A 20,945-nucleotide genomic window follows, 5' to 3' on the forward strand; every position below is an offset into this window, starting at 1 on the left:
AATTTAAAACCTGATTTCCACCTTCATGGTGACATTTGGCAATCTTCACGTCCTGCTGCGGTTTACGAATGCGATTCGGTGCGTCGAGGCAGTATCCGTATTTACCGATGTGAAGTATCTATAAGGATACAAAAGTATGTTGTAATATATTAGTCATTTATGGCAAGCGATTAAAGACCTGTTTACCAAAGTGAAAGTGGGGGTTTCAATCAATCAATCAATGAGTTTCTCGGAACTTAATTGTATAATTATATTGATATCTATCACAATGGAAAAATTTATTGAAAAATCGCCCAATTTCCAATATCAATTTTAACCAACACCTATAATATCCTAAATATAGCTCCACAGTGCCATTATGTGCACTGTGTAGGTAATAATGTCAAATGTGCCTACTAAAGACAAGTAGGTTTTAAAGAAGAATAAGTAGAAAAAGAAGTAGGCAATTGTAATGTGGTTAACTTTCTTCCACTAAGTAGAGAATATTCAGGTGAGAATATGTCTTATATTTTCCTTCTTTCATTGAGTAAATTTCAAACTTACTTTCCCACTAGCCACTAAGTCATCAGGAACTTCAATTTCAGGATAAACGTTTTTCAAATACCAATCAAAAGACTTGCAGTTCAGTTGTTTTCTTAATTCCTTCCTTTCTGTCAAGTCGCCGAAATCTCCCTTCTTGAAGTTGATTCTCTCGTAGTAATATTTGGCATAGTCGTCCATCCACACCTATTCAATGTAATGCAAGAATTATTACACTTACTCAAGACACTTTTGATATTTAACAGAACTTGATGGATGGAAGTCTATATATCCAGCGAAATAAATAGGTAGAGTTAGACCAAGATAAGTCTTAGTGATTTTGATAGCCCAGACTGTGAAAGTGTTATTTTAAACGTCAGACTTCTATGAAATTTTTGACGTATAAATAACACTTTCGCAGTCTATACTGTCAAAATCGTTGCAGAGTTATCTTCATCTAACTTTAATGATAAAATCTCCAACACATATAATTATTTATGAAATCAGATATAAACAGAATTTAGATGAAGATGGTTTTCTTTTTACCTTTTAAAATATGCTCTAGGGTGCATTAATATTAAGTTAGGCAAAACACGAAAACTCTAAATAAGCAAACTAAATTTTTACAGATCTCAATGTTCCAAACCTCTGCGACTCTCACTAAATTCCTCTTGATATTGCCTCTTCCTTCGTAAGGGAACCTCTTTCTAAAAACATGTCCGACGTGTGAGCACGGCACCATCTCCATACTCCCACCGCACATCCACACTTTGAACGACAGCTCTAAATTGTCTCCTCCCCAGATCTCCATTCCTAATCAATATGTGTAATGAAAGTATTTTAAGTATTAATGAAAGTAATGTAAGTCATTATTCTTTAATTTAGGCATATTTCAATGCATGTCAACTACGGAGGCCTATTATGGATGTCTTTATCCACGTCACAAAATATCCTTAACTTTTTAACAGAGCGCGTTTGAAAATGACGGATACCGTTTTATCACGCTGTCACGTAGACAAGAACGACCATCATATCCATACAGTTACCCTATACTTCAGCACTGAGAAGATATCGGCGCAAGAAACTCGGTGGGACTCATTTTTTTTAATGATTACACAAAATCTTAAAAATATACGTATGACACACCAAGTTAACACCAAGTACGGGTAGTAAAACTCGCACAACTAGAAAATGTTAATACATTATAAACTGAAATGAATGTCATATACTAAGAAAAAGTGACCAAGGCCTCTAGTGCCCCAGGCTAATGCCAGCCAGGCCACGCCAGGTTAATGTTAATACAATTCCTCGACAGTCTGCCTACGACCAAGGACGTAATGTCACGTTCGAAACATCAGGCCAAATAATAAAACTGCACTCGGCAGCAGACATGTCATCTGCATTGCTTCAGGAAACGTTACAAAGGTCATTTTTGAAGTTTTCTGCAGTAATACTCGTACAGTCAGCAGCATTACTTCAGCAGTATTACTGCGTGACATGACTGCAGCAGTAAATAATGCTGGTATAGTCTGAATCCTAACGCTACCTTTATGGTTAAGCAACAGAATGTCACACAAATATCAGGATCTAAACCATATAAGGTAAGGTGGGGTGAAACTCTGACCGGGATAAGACTATCACTTGTATGGAATCCCTATACTGTTTGTCTTGCCCCGAGTAAAATAAACTATGTTTTAGTCTTACCTCACTTTATATTTGCTTTTCTAGCAATACTTAGTTACTTACCTTCATCATAATACCCAATCTTCTCAAAATACTTCTTATTTATTGCGAACAATCCCCCCGATATCGTTGGCGTTTTAACAGCAGACACCATTCCTGTTCTCTTTTCTTCTATGGAATCTGGTATACCGATCCAGATAAATTTGAGGTCCCAAGTGAAGCCTCCGACTCTGAGGTCGAAAATGTCTTGTGCTATGTACTCGAAGGTGGTGTCGAGGATAACATCGACTAGGGGACTGACGACGATTTCGGGGTCCGTATGAACGCGGTCTAGTAAAGGTTCTAGCCATCCTAAAAGAAACATGTTGAAACACCTCAAAACTCTATCAACAAAATGAAATGACATTCATTTGTATCGTGCCATTATTATATTAGGTTATGTGTCATTAAATTAATTGAATGCTTAACTCGCTTCTTCTATGCTTCTTTTCTATAGACATCGCAAAGTTATGAAAATCCAAAGCAAATTTTATACCATGCAGCCGGAATAGGCGGAATTTACTTTTTTTCCGCACTTGAGACTCAAATAAGAAAAACGTGATAAATATTTAAGTTGTATCCCATCTTGCCTCACTCTGCCTTACCGCTTGGTCAGTTGGTCACCTACCCCTATTACCCCAAACTTGTAAAATTTTTAGGGTTTTCATATTCAGAAACAGAAAAAAAGACCTGTTGTAGTTTCTATAGTACCAAATACTCGGTATACTAGGTAGCGTTGAAAATTTCCGGAAAAAATCCCGTTTCTTTCCAAACGGCTCGTTTTTTTTTCGGATTTTTACGGAAAAAACCATGAGATTTACCGCTTCAATTTTTCCGAAAAAAAAAAAACGATTTAAACAGGTTTCAATCGGTTATTTTTCTTAATACTGGTGAGTAGGTGAATGATTATAGACTTTGCCATTGCCATCGGATCGGTGTCATCAGTGTCAGTTCAGTTCAGTTGTCACAGTTGTGTCATTTACTTTAATGACTTATTGGTTTTTTTCTTTAAAAATCCGAAAAAAAAATGAAAATTTCATAAATTCCCGAAAAAAACATTTGATCTTTTCCGACATTTTCAACGCTAATAGGTACTTAGTTTCGACACATACCTACAACCTACAAATACTAGGTTTTTCCAATAAATGAAACTTACCTACAGCACACTCACAATGGCTATCCAGAAACACCACAACCTCACTGACAGCATGTTTCACTCCTATCATCCGAGCTCTGATCAATCCCTCGCGGTGCTCCGTCCGTATCAATTTCACCTTAGGGAACTTCTGCACGTACGATTGCAGACGTGCTTTTAGATGCGCTGAAATTATCCGGTCAGTATCTTAACCTCAATGCTTGCCAAGACATTCAATTTTGATATGTCAAAATGAAGGTTCAAAATGGAATGGGACTTTTTATAGGCCTCTGGGCGGCTAAAGATAAAGATAGGTATAGTCTAAATTTTCGACGGCAGTAGTGTTACTCCAGCAGCGCTGCAGCAGCGGAAAATGGGTTATGTATTGTCAATTTCCTTTAAAAAATAACTGTTGAAGCATTACTGACACGATCAGACCAGTCTATCCATTTCATCGAAAAAAAAATGACAGATATCGCTCGTTTGCCGCTAGTTTTTTAACGCTGCATCAGAAATCAGAATAAAACCTTTACGATTTGTCACTAGAGCCACAGCATTAATATTAAATATAATGTAGATATGCGTAAAAAACAAACATTCAGACGTCAGAGTGTGTAAAAACTGTCTTGGAATTTTATTTCAGATGTAATGTAATACCATCATTATTGAACGTATTTAAGTTTCATATAATAAGAGAAGGTCAGATGGCAGTTGCTTTCATAAAAACTAGTGCCTACGTCAAATCATAGGATTAGTTGTCAAGCGGACCCCCAGGCTCTCATAAGCCGTGGCGAAATGCCGGGATAACGCGAGGAAGAAGATAATAAGAGAAACTCAGATTAAATGCAAATAACAAATTTAAGAGAGAAAATATAAGTAAAATATACTTGTTACAAATAAACGAAGCCTAATGCTAACAATTTAATTATATCTGTTAGATCTGTATCAAGTTATTGGAAAGCAGATTTGTTATTCCAAAAGCGAGTTCCTAATTTATAATACTCTTTTGTCTGATTTAACTACTAGTAATACTTGCCATAGACAGTCACCGAAATTCATAATTTCAATGAAATCAAAGTCATACTCATACTAATTAATTGGGGATCAAGCCAATTTAGATGTAAGGAGCAGTTTGAAGCTCGTCTGAAGTTTGTGCATAAATTTATATGTGAAATATGATTTCTACTAGTTTGAAATTATTTTGTTGTTGGATGGCCATTTGCAATGCTAATGTTATTTACAACCATCTGGCTTGAACTTTAATTGGACATTCGAATTTATTCAGTCTAATGAATTTTCCAAAACAAAAGTTTCCTTAATTTTACTATGAAATTATTTCTGATCCGAAAACTTTGCCAAGTTTTTTGAAACTCTCACATCTGCAGACATTTTGATAATTTAAACCAATATAACGACAAAATATGGAATCTAAACCAACTTGCTAGAAAGGACGGAACTTACTGCCCGAACAATGATAATCTCCTAATGTAAATAAAATAATAAAGGCTTACTCATGGTAGAAAAGTCGTCAATCAAAATAATTTCATTGAGTAGTTCATCGGGTGATCTGTCGAGCACTGAGTGTATGGTCCTCAAAAGCGTAGACCAGGCTTCGTTGTGGAAACAAACGATCACTGAGGCTGAAGGCAGATCTTTGGGATAGATTATTTCTTTACACCTGTAAAATTATGTAATGTTGGAAAATGTATTCATTTTAAATAATCAACACTTGTCTTGCCGATTTACACAACACTCATATTTGGCGAAGGTTCAACGGTCTACATTTTATTCGCTTTTAACTATTTCTGATCGCCGAATTCCATGAAAACAAAATCCCCTGTCCCTAATTCTTGTTAAATTCTGATGCTTTCGTAAAAACGTTACGTTGAGAGAACTTTGGACTGTGAACCACAAATCAGTGTTCTGTAATTGACAATAGCAAATTTTCAGCTGAAACAGATTTCTTACCTGACGACTTTTGACCAGTAAATTTCTTAACGGTCTTCGTAATTTTCCCAATATAAGAAATATACACCTACACCTGCTCTCAAACTAATGTCTATAATATATTTAAGACTTGCCCATTGTTGTCATATATTATATGTTTTTAATGACTAATTTTGATATAACCTCTAGCCACCCAGATGCCTATAAAAAGGTCTCCCGTTCCGTTCTAATTTGAATCTTTATTTAGACTAATCAAAATTGCATTTGACTTGGCAAGTTTTGATGTCTGGGCGGCTATAGAGGCAATAGGTAATAATGGGTCATTCATGTCACCTGTGATCTCTCACGTCAGGCAGCGACCGGTTCACAGGTATGACGTCACTGACGAACTCGTTGAAGGCATGGTCCTCCCACCCTTTGGCCACTAGGGCTCTAATGCTGCCCTTTATTTTGTCCTTTATTCGAACTGGCGTGCCGTTGTTGCCTGAATAAAACTTAGAATTAGGCATTATGTTCCATTTTGACTAATAGTTTAGCCTTAGGCACACAGCGTCGTAAAAAAATGAGAGTAAAGGGTCTAAATATAGCTATTTATTTAACTTCTCAATATATTTGAGAGAGAGCATGTCAATGAACCTATTTGAGATGCTGCAGTTAGGACAGCATAATGATTATTTATCAACAGCAGCAATCGCTACCCTTACCATTGAGTTATTATTACTTCATATGTGACGTCCCACGGGTAAAGGTACCTTATGGCGATTGGCGCTTACGCTATTTTTACATCGCTCCAATATTATTGCAGCGCTATGCGACGTAAGCGCCAACCGCCATAAGGTACCTTTTTCCGTGGAATGTCACATATAGAGAAGCCATACCAAACAGTGAAATTGTCGCAATCGCAACGTGAACCACGCGACCAAAACATCGTAAGCGCCGTGAAATTCATGGCGCTTACGCGTTTAGGTCGTGAGATTCACACTCCGCTTCCATAGTTTGTTGTCGGCCGTCAACAACCATGGCGCAAAGTACTGATTCTCTATGCCGGTTCTATACGTCATACTAATAGTTCAATAACCCTTAAGACATAGTGAAGTTTTTACCTGGTGGGTAATCATATCCATTTAGTTCTGCCAGTTTATCTTCATACGACAAAGTTGGGGAATAGGCATTGAGCATGTCCCAAGCTGAAAAACAAAGTCGTTGCATTTTATTAGGAAAAGACCGTCCATAAGGGAAGGCCGTCCACCAGCTATTACATTGTTTTAACTCTTACAGAGTTCTTGCTCTATGACGGTCTTCCTAGCAATAAATTTAATATACCGATCTTCGCCATATTGACCTTACGTGTTAAAATTACGATTCATGTAAGTACCTATAATGTATATAAAATGGGCTATTCCATCCACGAGCATATAAGTATTTCTTTGATTTTCAGTCGTAGGAAAAAAAATGATTTTGATTGCTGAAACTAAAAGCAATCGCTGCTTTGTCGATGATTTATCAAATTGTTCGTTGTTCGAGAAAAACGCTAGTGGACGGAATAGTCCCTATGACGGAATTAGCCACATTGACCTAATTTAATATTTTAATCAAATTTGCACAATAAACAAATGTACCTACTTTTTATTTTTTGTTTAGGTACTAAGTGACGCGCGGTTTAAAAATAAATGGATATTATATTTTATTGTTGACGGATTGGTGGCCGCTTTCGGATGAAAGAAGCGCCTGGCGTCCGCTAGCTCGTTGGGTGGATGACATTCGGAAAATCGCGGGGCACTTTTGAATGAGACTAGCCCAGGACCGGGATAAGTGGCGTACACGAAGAGAGGCCTATGCTCAGCAGTGGGCGACTGAAGGTTAGAATGATGATGATGATGATGATGATTTCTCAGACCTCTCTAAGTCGCGCATACGATGTAATGCACGATTGAAATGCACTTTGAAAGAATTCAAAATCAACACAAATTTAATAAAAAAACAATGTTACCCCACGGACTGTTTAGCTTTTTAAGATCAAGCATTTTAGACGAGAAAATCTTGTGTACTTTAGTATTTATGAACTTAATTGTATTCTGATGAATTATACCTACTTTCAAATCTAGATAGAGACTCGTTCCCAAAACCGTACCGAATCCTATATTTATAAAAAGCATGCTCTCTCATCTTGCTTTCATCTAGAACCACTAAATTCCCACTTCGAAACTCCCTCCATATTGTGACAAGTGACACTAACCACGCTAAAACTAACACTAGAAATAGCTTCAACACTTTTTTTAACATTGACATAGCGCCAACACTTTTGTGACACTAGAAATAGCTTCAACACTTTTTTAAGTGTTGCCAGTAGACGCTCGAAATGGAAAGTGAGAAATCTCGAAGACAGTTTCTCGTTTGTATACTAAAATACAAAAGGTTGTTTAGTAAATAATCTTTGTGTCTGTTGATTAAAAGTTCTGGGAACGAATCGGTTTGGTGATTGTGAGATCCTCATAACTATCTTCTGTCCATATGAAATTTAACTATTGTCTATGTGGTATCTGTCCGATTGTTATTAGGTATTTCTATAGCGGCACGACCTTGACGTCTTTCGAAAAGATTGGCCTAATAATGCCGATAGAGATGCGTGGAAGAAAGAGGAAGGCCTTTGCCAAGCAGTGGGGCACAATAGGCTAACAAATAAATAAATAAAACAACAGTATTTCTAGGCCTAAGCAGTAAAATACTGTTTATTGTAAATTGGTCACCTGTCCTGCGTGCATACCTACATATTTAACTTCTAGCATCCCACTATAAAGGGGCCCACTGATTAACAGTCCGCCGGACGGTATCGGCCTGTCAGGTAGAACAAAATTTTGACAGTTCCGAACAACTGACAGGCCGATACCGTCCGGCGGACTGTTAATCAGTGGACCCCTTAAAAGAATAATGTGCAATTGAAGAAATAATGGTATTAGAAAATTAATTAGTCTCAAAATCGAACGAAATAAAACAAAGGCAAATCTGTTATTTTTAATAATTATTAAAATTTCATTGTAGACAATTAGTACTAGTATTAGGGCGTTGGGATGCTAGAGAATAATGCCAAAGTGCTTAAATTGTGCTATACAGTAAGTATTAGAGTGTAGGGAATGAGCGTACGGCACGCTCAATCCACGTTCCACTCACGGATGTCAACATTCTATATTTTCCAACGAAAATTTCTGAGTCTTTCTTAATTAAATGGCACAATGTAAACCTTACCCTTTGGAAAAACCTTCATTACACTCATTATGAACATAAAACCTTGCTGTACATACTAAAATTACCTAGCAAAGGATTTTGAACACTAGCACCTTATGTTAGAGACTATGATTTTTTCTTGAAAGTAGAAAGGAAATGCAAAATGTATGTTGGCAGTTTTGTATTAGGAGGACGCCAAAAAAGGTCTCTTTAAATTTACTTTACAAGAGCGTCGTTAAGGTAGATTGAGGTTAAACAGAATAGACATTAAAATCATGGTCTGCCATCCTCCTTTCCCTACACTTTTGTGTGATTAAACAAAATATCTGCTTTCAAATATGTTTGTTCATACACGTGAAACTTTAACATAAATATCATTAAAATCGTTGGAGCCGATTTCTAGAATACATCTGTAATGTTTAATTCGATAAGCTCTTGCCGCCCAGAGGCCTATAAAAAGTCTTCAATTAAATTGTATTTTAAATCTTTAGTTTGATGCTAAGTGCCCATTTTTCAATGCTCTCATTTCCCGTAGTGGTTAATGTTTAGGCGGTAAACAGCGTAGTTATTCATTTGCTGTTATTGTTTGCGTTTGTGAGTTATACCTTTGAATTGCGGCTGTGGGAACGAGAAAATACATAGCAGCTTTGAAATAAGCATTAAATAATGATTTTAGACTTAGGAGTCTTGAGTTTACGTGGTTCAATTATACATACGAGTAGCTCCTGAGTTTCCTTTGCATTTTGACTTGGGTTTTCAAGAAGTGGGTATTCAGGGGCCTCAAAGGTAAGTATAACACTAAGGGGTCTAAGGGGTCATCCATTAATTACGTCACTCGTTTAGGGGGAGGGAGGGGGTCAAGAAAATGTGACATGTTGTGACATGGGGGAGGGGGGAGTCACAAACATTGTGATGTCACTTTAACTTCATCAGTAACCGAAAATTAATTTATATTTTTTTATTCGCTGTACAGTTAAATAATGAGATTTTGGATGTAACTTTCGTTGCGTTATAAAATTACTAATATTTATATATCAAAAATATTTTTTTATTAAAAAAATAATGCCGACTTAATATTGTCGATTTCGTTGAAAATAAAATTGCCTAAAATGTGACGTCACACCAGGGGGGGAGGGGTTTGCAAAATGTGACCAAGTGTGACAAGGAGGGGGGGGGGGGTAAAAAAACCTAGAAATTCGTGTGACGTAATTAATGGATGATCCCTAAGTGTGTTGTCGTTGCTTATATCTATAGATCAAGATGACCCCGTGCCATCATTCGCCTCGTTTGGCATAAATATGTTACAAAATACAAATACAAAAATACAAAAAATTTATTTCGTTACCAGGTATAGATGACACATAGGCTTAACAAAACAGTTTCACATAAAATATTACAATTTGGTTAGCAGTAGCCCTCACACTAGGTCAAGCCTGTGTCGTGAGGACTCTAGGAAATTCCAGTAGATTTATCAATAAGATGATGCGAAAAAAATACAGATAAAAAGCGAATTTACAAATATAAAACAACTAATATAAATTAAACTATTTTTAAAAGCTAACAAACAATCTATGTTATTAACTTATTATTATAAACTTAGGGTATAAGCTGTGCGAGCGTGGTAGTGTGTGTGTGAGTGTGAGTGTGTTTGTGTGTGTGAGTGTTTACGTGAAAAAGAGATGTTGTGCTTACTGCAAAGGTTTCAATGTATCTTCTGTTGCCTGGTATGAGAGAGAGATTAACCACATACGAACAATGGTCTGAAATTCTTTGACTGTCATATCTTGTACATTGAAGCGTTTTGATATGTGGTTATAAATAAACGGGTGGAGGAATTGTGGGAAGCGTCTTGCATAAGGCGTTCTCGTCTTATTTTGAGGGACGCGGAAGATTAGTGAATAATAATGAACGTAGTTCAGAAAATATTTTGAAAACCTCCTTCGTAAGTCCCGTAAAAACTCGAGCAAAATTTGTAACCAGCCTATTTAAATAAGTAACGAAGTGACTTCACTTCACCGGACCTTTTTCAACTTTTCCCGCCAAAAAGTTACAATGTAATTTATTACCAACCTAACATTTAATGAAATCAAATGGTAATTTGGTCGCGTTTCAAAAACTTCCGGCGGGACCCTAATGATCTCCATTGTGGGGTTCCGTAGTTCTTTCCATTAACGCTTCTTAATTGAAAATAAAAAGTCAGACAAGTTTCTTGGCGAAGCGCACTGGAATCTGAGGGAATTAGAAGAGTTACTTGAGCTGCATTTCTCGAGGATTTTTGCGATTTTGTTGAAACTTTAGCAAGTTCTGTTGGAGTTAAGTAAGACCCTATTTAAATGCGGGATCGTTTCCAGTTAATTCGCTCTTGTAAATATTAATCTAACTAATTGTGGTTTTAAAGGACGTCCTTTAAAGACGGAAAATGGTATGGTTGGTTTTACACTTTAAAAACTTGGAGTATTTTTTCAGACAAATTTGTCCTTAATTAATCACGCTTAGTTTTCTTTTATGGTCCCTGCCATATTTATGTTTCAAGTGTTTTTTTACCTCATGTTTTTGTATTTTCATCACTAATTATGTTTAAAAAAAATTTTTTTTGTTGCATAGCATCTGACACATTTGTCGCTCAGGGAAGAGGGCTGGTAAGTGAAAATAACGTAACAAATGGATTGAAGCAAAATAATGTGTTTGGAAAATAGTTTTGAAACAATAAAACAATAACCTGTGTGAGAACCTGCAATTGCCTCTGTAAATCTATTGGGCCCGATTCGGATTTTGAAATAGACATCTATTAGACATCACCAAGATACGATAACGATATGTTTAAGATCTAACCTGTCAAAGTTGACATTTGCGCGATTCTGGAGATACTGTTGAACGATTTCCACAGGATATGACTTAGAGATCCAATTCACATCTAATAGATATCTTACTCTATCTAACGTAAAAGTGACATTGGTTGCCCGAATTGCGCTGCAAAAGAGAACTAGTTGATATCTAAACTATAACGTATCTAGAATGGATCTAGTACGTGTCGTCTCTTGTGAATATCTTGAAGTTCGAATACGGCAGATTGTAGCTTTTAGAAATGTTTATAGCTGTTTGTTTTCCATGTATGTAATTAAAAAAAACTTATAACTTCCTTAAGTATCTCCTAACCCAGTGGCTGAGATTACGTTAGCATTGAGTTATCTCTTCTCTTGTAACTGATCTGATACTTAATTTTTGACTACTTTCTGTCTTTACTGTGTACTTTGTGCCACAACAACTTACTTAGTTACTAAAGCCAAGTCTCAGACAGCCAAGTGTATGATTAATGCCTGCATCGTTAGCACTGCGAGTGGCGCCCGAGTGACGGCTTTATTCTTCCTAAACGGCGCCATCACTCTACGTGACGACTGACGTCATTAAGTTACTTTTAAGTAGAAGGGTTAAATGAAGAGGCTTTTGGTGTGTGGCAGTTTATTTATTAATACACCGATATTCTTTAGCCATAATAGCGAAAACTTTAATTTTACGTTAATAATATTTTGTTATTCTTTTCTTGGTCAGTCAAAAGGAAATGTCAAAAGTGAAATCAATACAGAAAGTTCTCTCCATCCATATTGTGCAAATTATCTCCATTGTTAAGTAATAACAATGAAACCTTTGATAATTATCTCAATTTGGGCGCCCTGTGCCTGCACATGAAATCAATGGCTAGATTAATTACTTATGCATGTCAAATTAGACAATATATTAAGTCGGCATTGTAATATTAACATACTCGTGGTCTTGAATATCTATTAGCGATACATTTACCTAAACTCAAAAGGCACTTATTCTGTTGGTTAAAATGTTGTTTAGTGAATTATAAATTATGTGACTTACATATTTATCGTTAAACGTTTAAAAGAAAGAAAGAAAAGACGTTTCATACCTGCACAAGAAAAAGAAGATGAAAGAAAAAAGAATAACATATCAATGACCTTGCAAAAACTGCAAACAAAAACTAAAAGAAAATTGCACTTTTGGGTCAAGTAATATGTGTGCAGTAAGGCATAAAAATCATATTTTAATAAATGTAAAATTACCACATAAAATGGATTTAAGAGTTATTTCGGTAATGGTGGTGCTCAAAAATCGTGTGGGTTCAAGCCACGACTGTGTTATATAAAGGATGACTGACACTAGACCGGGCCGTGCCCGGGCCGAGGCGTCCGACATGACATTTTCTATAACGGTTGATCGGTGATCACGTGGTGCTTTCCATAGAAAACGAAGCGCCGGAAGCTCCGGCCCAGCCCCGGCCTGGTCTAGCGTGAATCATCCTCAAAGCGGAAAAAGTCTATAAAATGCAAAAAGATTACAAAAAATTTGTCCAGGATCCTTATCAAGTTATCACACACACAGACAAGAGGTTAGATTTAGCAACATCATTCCTTAATATTGTTGTATATGAAGTTTTCCTAGTAAGTAAAGTAAACGATAGCTTATAGCTTGCTTAGCGATAGCGATAGCTTTTTAGCGATAAGACCGCCTGTTGTTTAACCTCTTCTTCTTGTATTATTTGTATTGTTTTCTGTAATGAGGTGTGCAATAAAGAGTTATTGTATTGTATTGTATTTTTTATATACCAAGAGTTGTGTTTCCTCCGTTTTTTTGCCCAAAACTATCTCTAATCACAGAGCCCATAAATCATTTCCCCTCCCCATCTTCTCCGTTTTGCTCTAAATTGATAACACCTGCCGTAATCTCGTGTCGTAGTTTACAACAATAGTCTACTTGAAGGCAATCATTCGCATTGCTAACCGAACATTCGCGTCATACGATCCAGTCCAGTGTAAAGCCTTATCCTATAGTAGCCTTAACCAAACTGGGGACCGGGGTCATATGAATATCTCTGTCACCAGTACCGTCTTTACCATAAGGGCACACGGGGCCCGTGCCCAGGGCCGCCATCCTCAGGGGGCCCCGAGACCAGACAGTATCAGTATATTTGATTACCCATAATAAATAGAAGATAAGCCTGGCCATCCAAAAAGGTAACGCTGCCAGCCTTCTGGGCACCATAACGCATGAAGGTGACCTGGGGAACATTTTTTACTTCTAAGTTTAGTTTAAGATTTGTTTTATTTTAGTTTTAATTTTAACGTTTAGTTTCTTGTGTTCATTTTGGTTGTTATTAATAAATTTATTATCATCGATGACAATAATAGAAGGTCATAATGGAAAAATGTTAGTTCAATTTTGCTTTCTTTACTTTCCAAAAGGGGCCCTTTTGGAAAGTAAAGAAAGCAAAATTTATTATGTGCCCCAGCATAGTTTAAGACGGCCCTGTCTGTCATTCTTGCCACGATCAAGCAAGTGTGAATGAAAAGTTTTCCCCGGTTGTCAGTTTGGTTTGTGGATACTATAACTGGCTGATGGTGACCCCGGATGGTGAGTTATTACGTTAGGTACATTCGACGTACCTAGTTTACTTTGTGTAAGCAAAGCACGGCACTGGAGCGGTATGTCAGCTCAATTTTGTATGGCCCAGCTGATTACTCAGTTATATTATAGTTCCTATTTAGTACTCTGTGTTAGTGTCTACTTTGGACACGTGGCCAGACGGGAGCCGGACAACTTTGAAAAGCGCGTTATGGTTGGCATGGTGGATGGAGGACGGAGTAGTGGATATCCACCAACCCGCTGGGTGGACACTGTAAAGAAGGCCTGCCAGGGTTCTACACAGGCGCCTATTAATTAGGAAGGCGGAAAATCGTGCAGAATGGAGAGCCTTGGTGCACAAAATAACGAGCTCATGTGGTCGCGACCCTCAGTCATGAGGAATCGAAGAAGAAGAAGACTCTGAGGCAACAACTCGGGAAGCATTCAAAATAGCACCCTTTTCACCAAAAGCTTTTCGGCGCGAATCAGTTGCATTGTTCGGGACAAAAGCTCCGAAATAAGTTCCAGGAAGCAAGCTTTCTTTGGGAAATTACTTCCTAACTGAAGCTTCGCACTTGGCAAACTTGGCTTTTTTAAGACTAATTGCAGTCTTCTTAGTAACGTAAATACCCGCATGGTGGAGCTGTTGAATTTCCTTCTTAATTCTAAATAAGACGTTTACTCTTTTATTTACTTTCTGAGTGCAGCTATTTGAGTTTAAAAGTGCAACAATTGCATCAAACTCCGATCTATTTCTATGAAATAAATGTTTATATTTTTTTATACCACGTCGGTGGCAAACAAGCCTAAGGCCTGCCTGATGGTAAGTGGTCACCGTAGCCCATGGACGCCTGCAGCTCCAGGGGTGTAACATGTGCTTGGCCGACCCTTTAATAACCTCTACATTCTTTTTTAGGGTTCCGTACCCAAAGGGTAAAACGGGACCCTATTACTAATAATCCGCTGTCCGTCCGTCCGTCCGTCCGTCTGTCACCAGGCTGTATCTCAAGAACTGTGATAGCTAGACAGTTGAAATTGTCACAGATGATGTATTTCTGTTGCCGCTATAACAACAAATACTAAAAACAGAATAAAATTAAGATTTAAGTGGGGCTCCCATACAACAAACGTGATTTTTGACCGAAGTTAAGCAACGTCGGGCGGGGTCAGTACTTGGATGGGTGACCGTTTTTATAGATAATGGTACGGAACCCTTCGTTTGCGAGTCCGACTCGCACTTGGCCGGTTTTTTGAAGAACCCCATACTGTTGTAGTCCCTCGAGAAAAGCTCTGCCCATTCCACAGCCAAATTTCAGACTATTCAAATTTTAAAACATTTTTGACTTAAAAATACAAATTCAAATTTTTGAAGCTCTTTTAGCTAACATAGACAAAACTATGCTTTTAAAAATTCAGAGTCAGTTTAACATCTAATTCTTGCAAACTTGTTCTGAAACTGTGCCAAATTTCTCCAAGAGGTTATTGCATCATTAGTCTACTTTAAGTAGGTGAGCACCTACTTAATAATTATTATTTAAAAACGTTTAAAAATAACGTGATAGTTAAACTTTGTAGAGAAACAGAAAATGTGATATGTAAGTATTTATGATTATAATCAAATGGGTGCCCCAAAACTATGTTGACGAATTTTTTTATGATGTTTTTCTTGCTTGCATGTCTTTTACAAAATGTCAATAAAAATGAAAACTATGATTATTTAACTGGAGCAAAATTATATTATCTTCCCAAAATTATCCTTTTGCTTTGATACACATACGCAGACGTTTGTTAAAATTATCAACAATAATATAAATATATGCACACCGACCGAATCTTCTGTAGACAACTTTGTGTTCTGTGTTGTGTTATGTTTCTATTCTGTTGTGTTCTTCCGTCATGCGTGTGTGTTATCTTGTCATAACTAAATTTGATCCTAGTTCAAATTACGAACTGAATGGACCTATGATCCAATTACCTAGGACATGTATTGTCTGTCTCTGACATGACGTCTGCTTCAGGCAATCCAGGCTTGATACAATTTGGCGTTCAGATCTATCGTGTCCGAAATGTAATTACGAGTTAAAGGAGCCAATGACTGGGTCGGTTGACGACTGGTTTAGTCAGCCTACGAAGATGGTAATGGGGGGCTAGCTAAGATGGCAATCGTACATCGAGAAACGTCTAACGAAAATTTAAAATGCATCGGTTTTTTTATTAGAGTAATTGATTTGAGTCAATCGGTCCTCACTAAAAAAACGGCACTTCTGTTTCAGGGTCTTTGTTTCAGTAAAAGCTGTTTTGGTAGTGGATTGCGGTTGTCTGTTTAGTGGTTTTGGGCAGGTTCCCAGAATGGTACGGGCGAACCTGCCCCCGGGATGACAGATGCTGCGAATAGATGATTCAAATTGTGATTGGCATTTTTTATCAACCATTGTCAATTTGTCATCTTGGCTATGCCCCTAGGGGGTTTAAATTTAAATAATCTTCACCAAATTCTTTAATACTTTAATCCCCACAATCTCCATTTTCTTAATTAATTCAAGTTTATACCGAAGTTGTAACCACACCATTAGTTGAGTTTGAACCGAGAATTTAGTCGTTCATGCACCCAAACTTAAGGCGGGTACACATAGATATAGACGTTTTACCGAAACGGGAATTACTAGTGATGGGAACATTGTTACTGATATTACTACTTTGCCTAAATGCAGTTAATGTTGCGGGAAATACTGCCTAATTACTCGTGAAACAGATTTGTTACTATAATGAAGTTATGTTTATCTACATGAAAGCCACGAACTGATACTTGATTAAAATTTAAAATTTTAATAAGTAATGCCTCTTCGTCAATCTTTTATCCTTATTCATATGGAGAAGTCTGATTGTTTCAGAGAAATCTTATATTGCTTTAAAAGAAAAAAAACAAGCTAATCCACTTAGTTTAACAAATGTTATTGTTACCAAAAATATAAGTTAAGTAATATCAAAATATCACCCTAGATTAAATGGTTCCCAATATTATCTACAAGAACTGCAATTTTTCTTGCATGATGGGCCGCTACAGGATAATGTCAGACAACTTTGAAACAGCAATTCGACTAAAAATATACCACAGGTACAATATAAGTAATATCAAAATATTTACTGGTGGCAATATTCCCAAGACTCAGATTATCGGGAACAGCACATCACTAGGCATTACCGACTAATCCAGGGATAACTTGAAGTGTGACGCTGAATATTAAACGGGGTTTAGGTAGGTCACCCTAGATTAAATGGTTCCCAACTTTGGCAACAGGAACTGTAATTATACAGGGTAAGAATATTTAAGGCTCACTCTTAAGGATCACATAGGGATGAGTTTGAAAATAGGGTTATAGTTGATATAGCAAAATTGAAAGTATACTTAAAGAATTCTCTGAGACTTATTCACAATGAAAGTTCTAATTAAGTTTAAGTGTACACAACTAGCACAATTGTGCTAGTTGTGTACACTTTCGTTATAGGTATGTGCCTAGGAGATAATTGAAAAAAAAAAAAGTAGAAATGCCTAATTCTCCATCTTGGGACGTTTACCTTATACACGAATACAAAATTGCAGTAACAATTGCAGGCTCTGATACTTGAAAGTGTTACATGTTCGAATGCGTATTCAGAGAATCTACTTTCCGAGTTTCCCGTCCTTTTTGATGTTTAGACACTCTCGTATTCAAAACCGCGGAACAGTAAATCTAATCATAGTTAGAATTCTCTACATATTTTACAACGGGCACCGGCAAATTGCTAAACTACTGCCGACTCACAAAAGGGTGTTCTCTGTTCTCTGTTTTCAACAATAATTGGTTCCCGGAGTGCGGTGGACTCAAATTTAACTATTATAACAGTTGCTAGGAAGTTCTGCTTACTGAAAGCGGCAATGCTTTTAGATTACAGAATTTGCGTGAGTATATTTATTATGCAGTACCTGTTATTTTAAAGCAGAATTTCCTAGTTCAAATGTTCCATATACCTAAACGGTATTATTGAAATCAATGTGTCTGCAAACTGCAAATGTAGGCGGCGTAGGTACTTTATTTCCATTGGCTTTGTTTAGTTTCGGATGCAATGAAGTTCCTTATTTTATACAAGTCTTACAGGTTTATCCTCCTCAAGCCCAATGTCCTACCTATAGTACTTATTCGGACAGAGTCGCATTTATTTTGTGTCGGGTTCAAATTTCAAATTTCAGTGGCAATTTCAAAGGTTCAAATTTCAGTGGCAAATTCTAGATTTTATATATGAATGGCTGTGCCTTGGGAGGTTATATTAAATTAAGCCCGATTTGCTTACGAATATGTTGAACGACCGCAACTGAAAGAAAAAAAAATAGCTGCTTCCTGAGACAATTTTAAACATCCTTAGCGTTTACTGAATACTTACACTTTAGTTAACGAAATACTATAATTACTAATAAAAGATCGGTGAAGGAAAACATCGCGAGGAAACCGGACTAATCTCAAAAAGTCTACCCTCTGGGTTGGAAGGTCAGATTTTATTTTATTTTAAGTACACAGTAAGTTTTAGGTACACTAAACAGATAATAATATAGTACAATATCATTGGTAACATACAATTGCACATTATGGCTTAAATCTAGCACGAGATCCAAGACAAGTGTACACAGTATGTTTTACAATTAAGCGGAAATATTTCAAACTAATTAACACCATATTATAGCTACAATGAAAAATATCAGAGAAGAAATAACTATCTAAACATTTAAACATTACAATATAAGCGAGTAATAAACTTTACACCATAAAGATTAAACATCACAAATGAAACAAACTTAGAGGGTTAAGGCAGATGTCATCAGTCAGTGAGAGAAGATTGGCAGTCCCTTTGGTAAAAACTAGTGCCTACGCCAATTCTTGGGATTAGTTGCCAAGCGGACCCCAGGCTCAGATAAGATCAGAATGAATAAATTTTATACTTACAATTAGGTATCCTATTAAAAAGCTTAAATACCAGGTTCCGCAATTCCAATTAGTATTATATTAAAACGAAATAGCGAACATTCAAGCTGCTGATATCTCAAAGCTGAAATAACATTATATTAATTCATTCAAAGAATTTAATACTACAAATTCTGTGTTGTAATTATGTCGTCCGTAACAAGAAGGGAAAAGTGCGGAGTAGCTTATTGAAATCGGTTACTTTGTAAACAGGCAAATGATTAGAAATACCTGTTGTTTTCAGGTTGATTCAAATTATGTTTCACTATATAGTAAAGTTCTATTTTACTTTTAAACCATTAAAAAAATCAGAAAAATCAAGACTATCAACAGTCAGTTTTGGTGTGGTAATGTTTGGGATCCCATAAGGAAGTATTTTGGGACCCTATTTATTTATATAACTAACAATTATCGTGAATACTTCTTTATTCACAGGCTATAGGTAGATCAGAAGAAGCTAGAGAAAGAAGTGAAAACGTTAGAGAAGTAACTGGCGTTGTTGTGTAAGAAACGGGTTTTTCAAGTAAAGTGATGGACCAGGGTCATTTGTTGATATTGAATTTTTTAACAATTGCATTTATTACTTATCATTGTTTTGTTGAAAAAAAAGATAAACAACACATGTAAAGAAGTAATTTTCTCTATAACCGATTAAATTTTAACAATTAGGGCGGTTGAGAGAAAATTACCGTTAAATGTAAAAAAAATAAAAGGCTGTATTCAACTCAAAAAACTTTCTCGTTAGACCAAAATATTTACATTTCTCATAGAATCTCCTAATCCTTCCCTACTGCACAGCGCTCCCCGATGAAATTTATAAAGTGAAATTTCTCGACCCGATTCCCGAGACAGCCGGGAGACAAAGGCCGCTGCCGGCGCCAGCAAATTGGATTCCAGGCTGCATCCCCATCGGAACTGATGTTGTTATTAAATGCAATATCAGGTGACTGACAAACTGTCTACAGTCAGACCTACAATGTTAGAATATAGAAATCAATGACACGGAAATTAATTTGAGGATTGGGAATGCAGGGTACACTCAAAAATACGTTATTGGAGCATTCCACGGGCTTACCGTACAGACGCATTTTATATCCTGTGTTGCGACTTTTTTCGGCATTTAAAGCAGTCGATTATTTTTCTGTGCATATTTTTGACCATTTGTTATGGAAAAGGAAACTCTTATACCTTGAAATCTTCAGAAAATTCACGTTTGTACGGGACAACTGTAGACAATTTCACGGAATGCTTCTTTTACGAACGCGACTGCCATCTGACCTTTCAACCCAGAGGGGAAAGTAGGCCTTATTGACATTAGTCCGGTTTCCTTAGATTTATCAACCAAATAATTAATAATTTCAGGAACAACTGTGTAAAGTCTTTCTTTGCATAATCATTATCTGGGTCAACACGTTCATAAAATTATTTACCTTTTTAAAAAAATTAACTGTTTATTATGAATAAAAATTACAAAGTTCACGAACAGACCTAGCCTAATCCACATTCTAATAGATTATTAGCTACCTACCAAAAATATTTAAAAGCTTTACAGAAAGTCTTTGAACTAATACAATTTATTTAAGTAAAATTCAATTCCATAAGGCTGGAAGCTACGAGTATCTATTGTGCAACGAACAATGTTACGAGGTCAGGTAAACCAGACGACCTGAAAAGATAGAATATTAGAACAGGTGGCCGATTTTTGAATTTCGAGCGCTCGATATCGTGTGGCTCCCTTCAATACTATCTCGACTATCATCATTCGCTTGCCCTTATCCCATTCATTTGGGGTCGGTACCTCTCTCTCGCCCGTCATCTCATCATTCACTTACGTTCGTTTCATATCATCTCTCACACAGTCCATCCACCTTTTCCTCGGTTTTCCTTTCCTCGTACATCCCTCCACATTCATTCGTAATACCTTTCTCGTCACATCCACTACTAGGCATTCAAATTCAACGAGTGGTCAATACCACTAGATTCCCAATTTCTATCGC

At 36.7% G+C, this 20,945-nt stretch overlaps 1 protein-coding gene across 1 annotated transcript; it reads right to left on the reverse strand.

Moving 5' to 3' along the window:
- Window positions 1-519: 519 nt before the first annotated feature.
- LOC134796444 (polypeptide N-acetylgalactosaminyltransferase 5-like) lies at window positions 520-5,832 on the reverse strand. Its single transcript, XM_063768638.1, has 6 exons — window positions 5,657-5,832; window positions 4,876-5,054; window positions 3,398-3,562; window positions 2,266-2,553; window positions 1,136-1,332; window positions 520-726 (listed from the first exon to the last, which is right to left on the reverse strand). The coding sequence occupies exons 1-6, from the start codon at window positions 5,830-5,832 to the stop codon at window positions 520-522; spliced, it is 1,212 nt and encodes a 403-aa protein (XP_063624708.1).
- Between the last annotated feature and the right edge of the window lie 15,113 nt (window positions 5,833-20,945).

This window comes from Cydia splendana, chromosome 13 (genome assembly GCF_910591565.1).
Source record: "Cydia splendana chromosome 13, ilCydSple1.2, whole genome shotgun sequence".
Classification (NCBI taxonomy): domain Eukaryota; kingdom Metazoa; phylum Arthropoda; class Insecta; order Lepidoptera; family Tortricidae; genus Cydia; species Cydia splendana.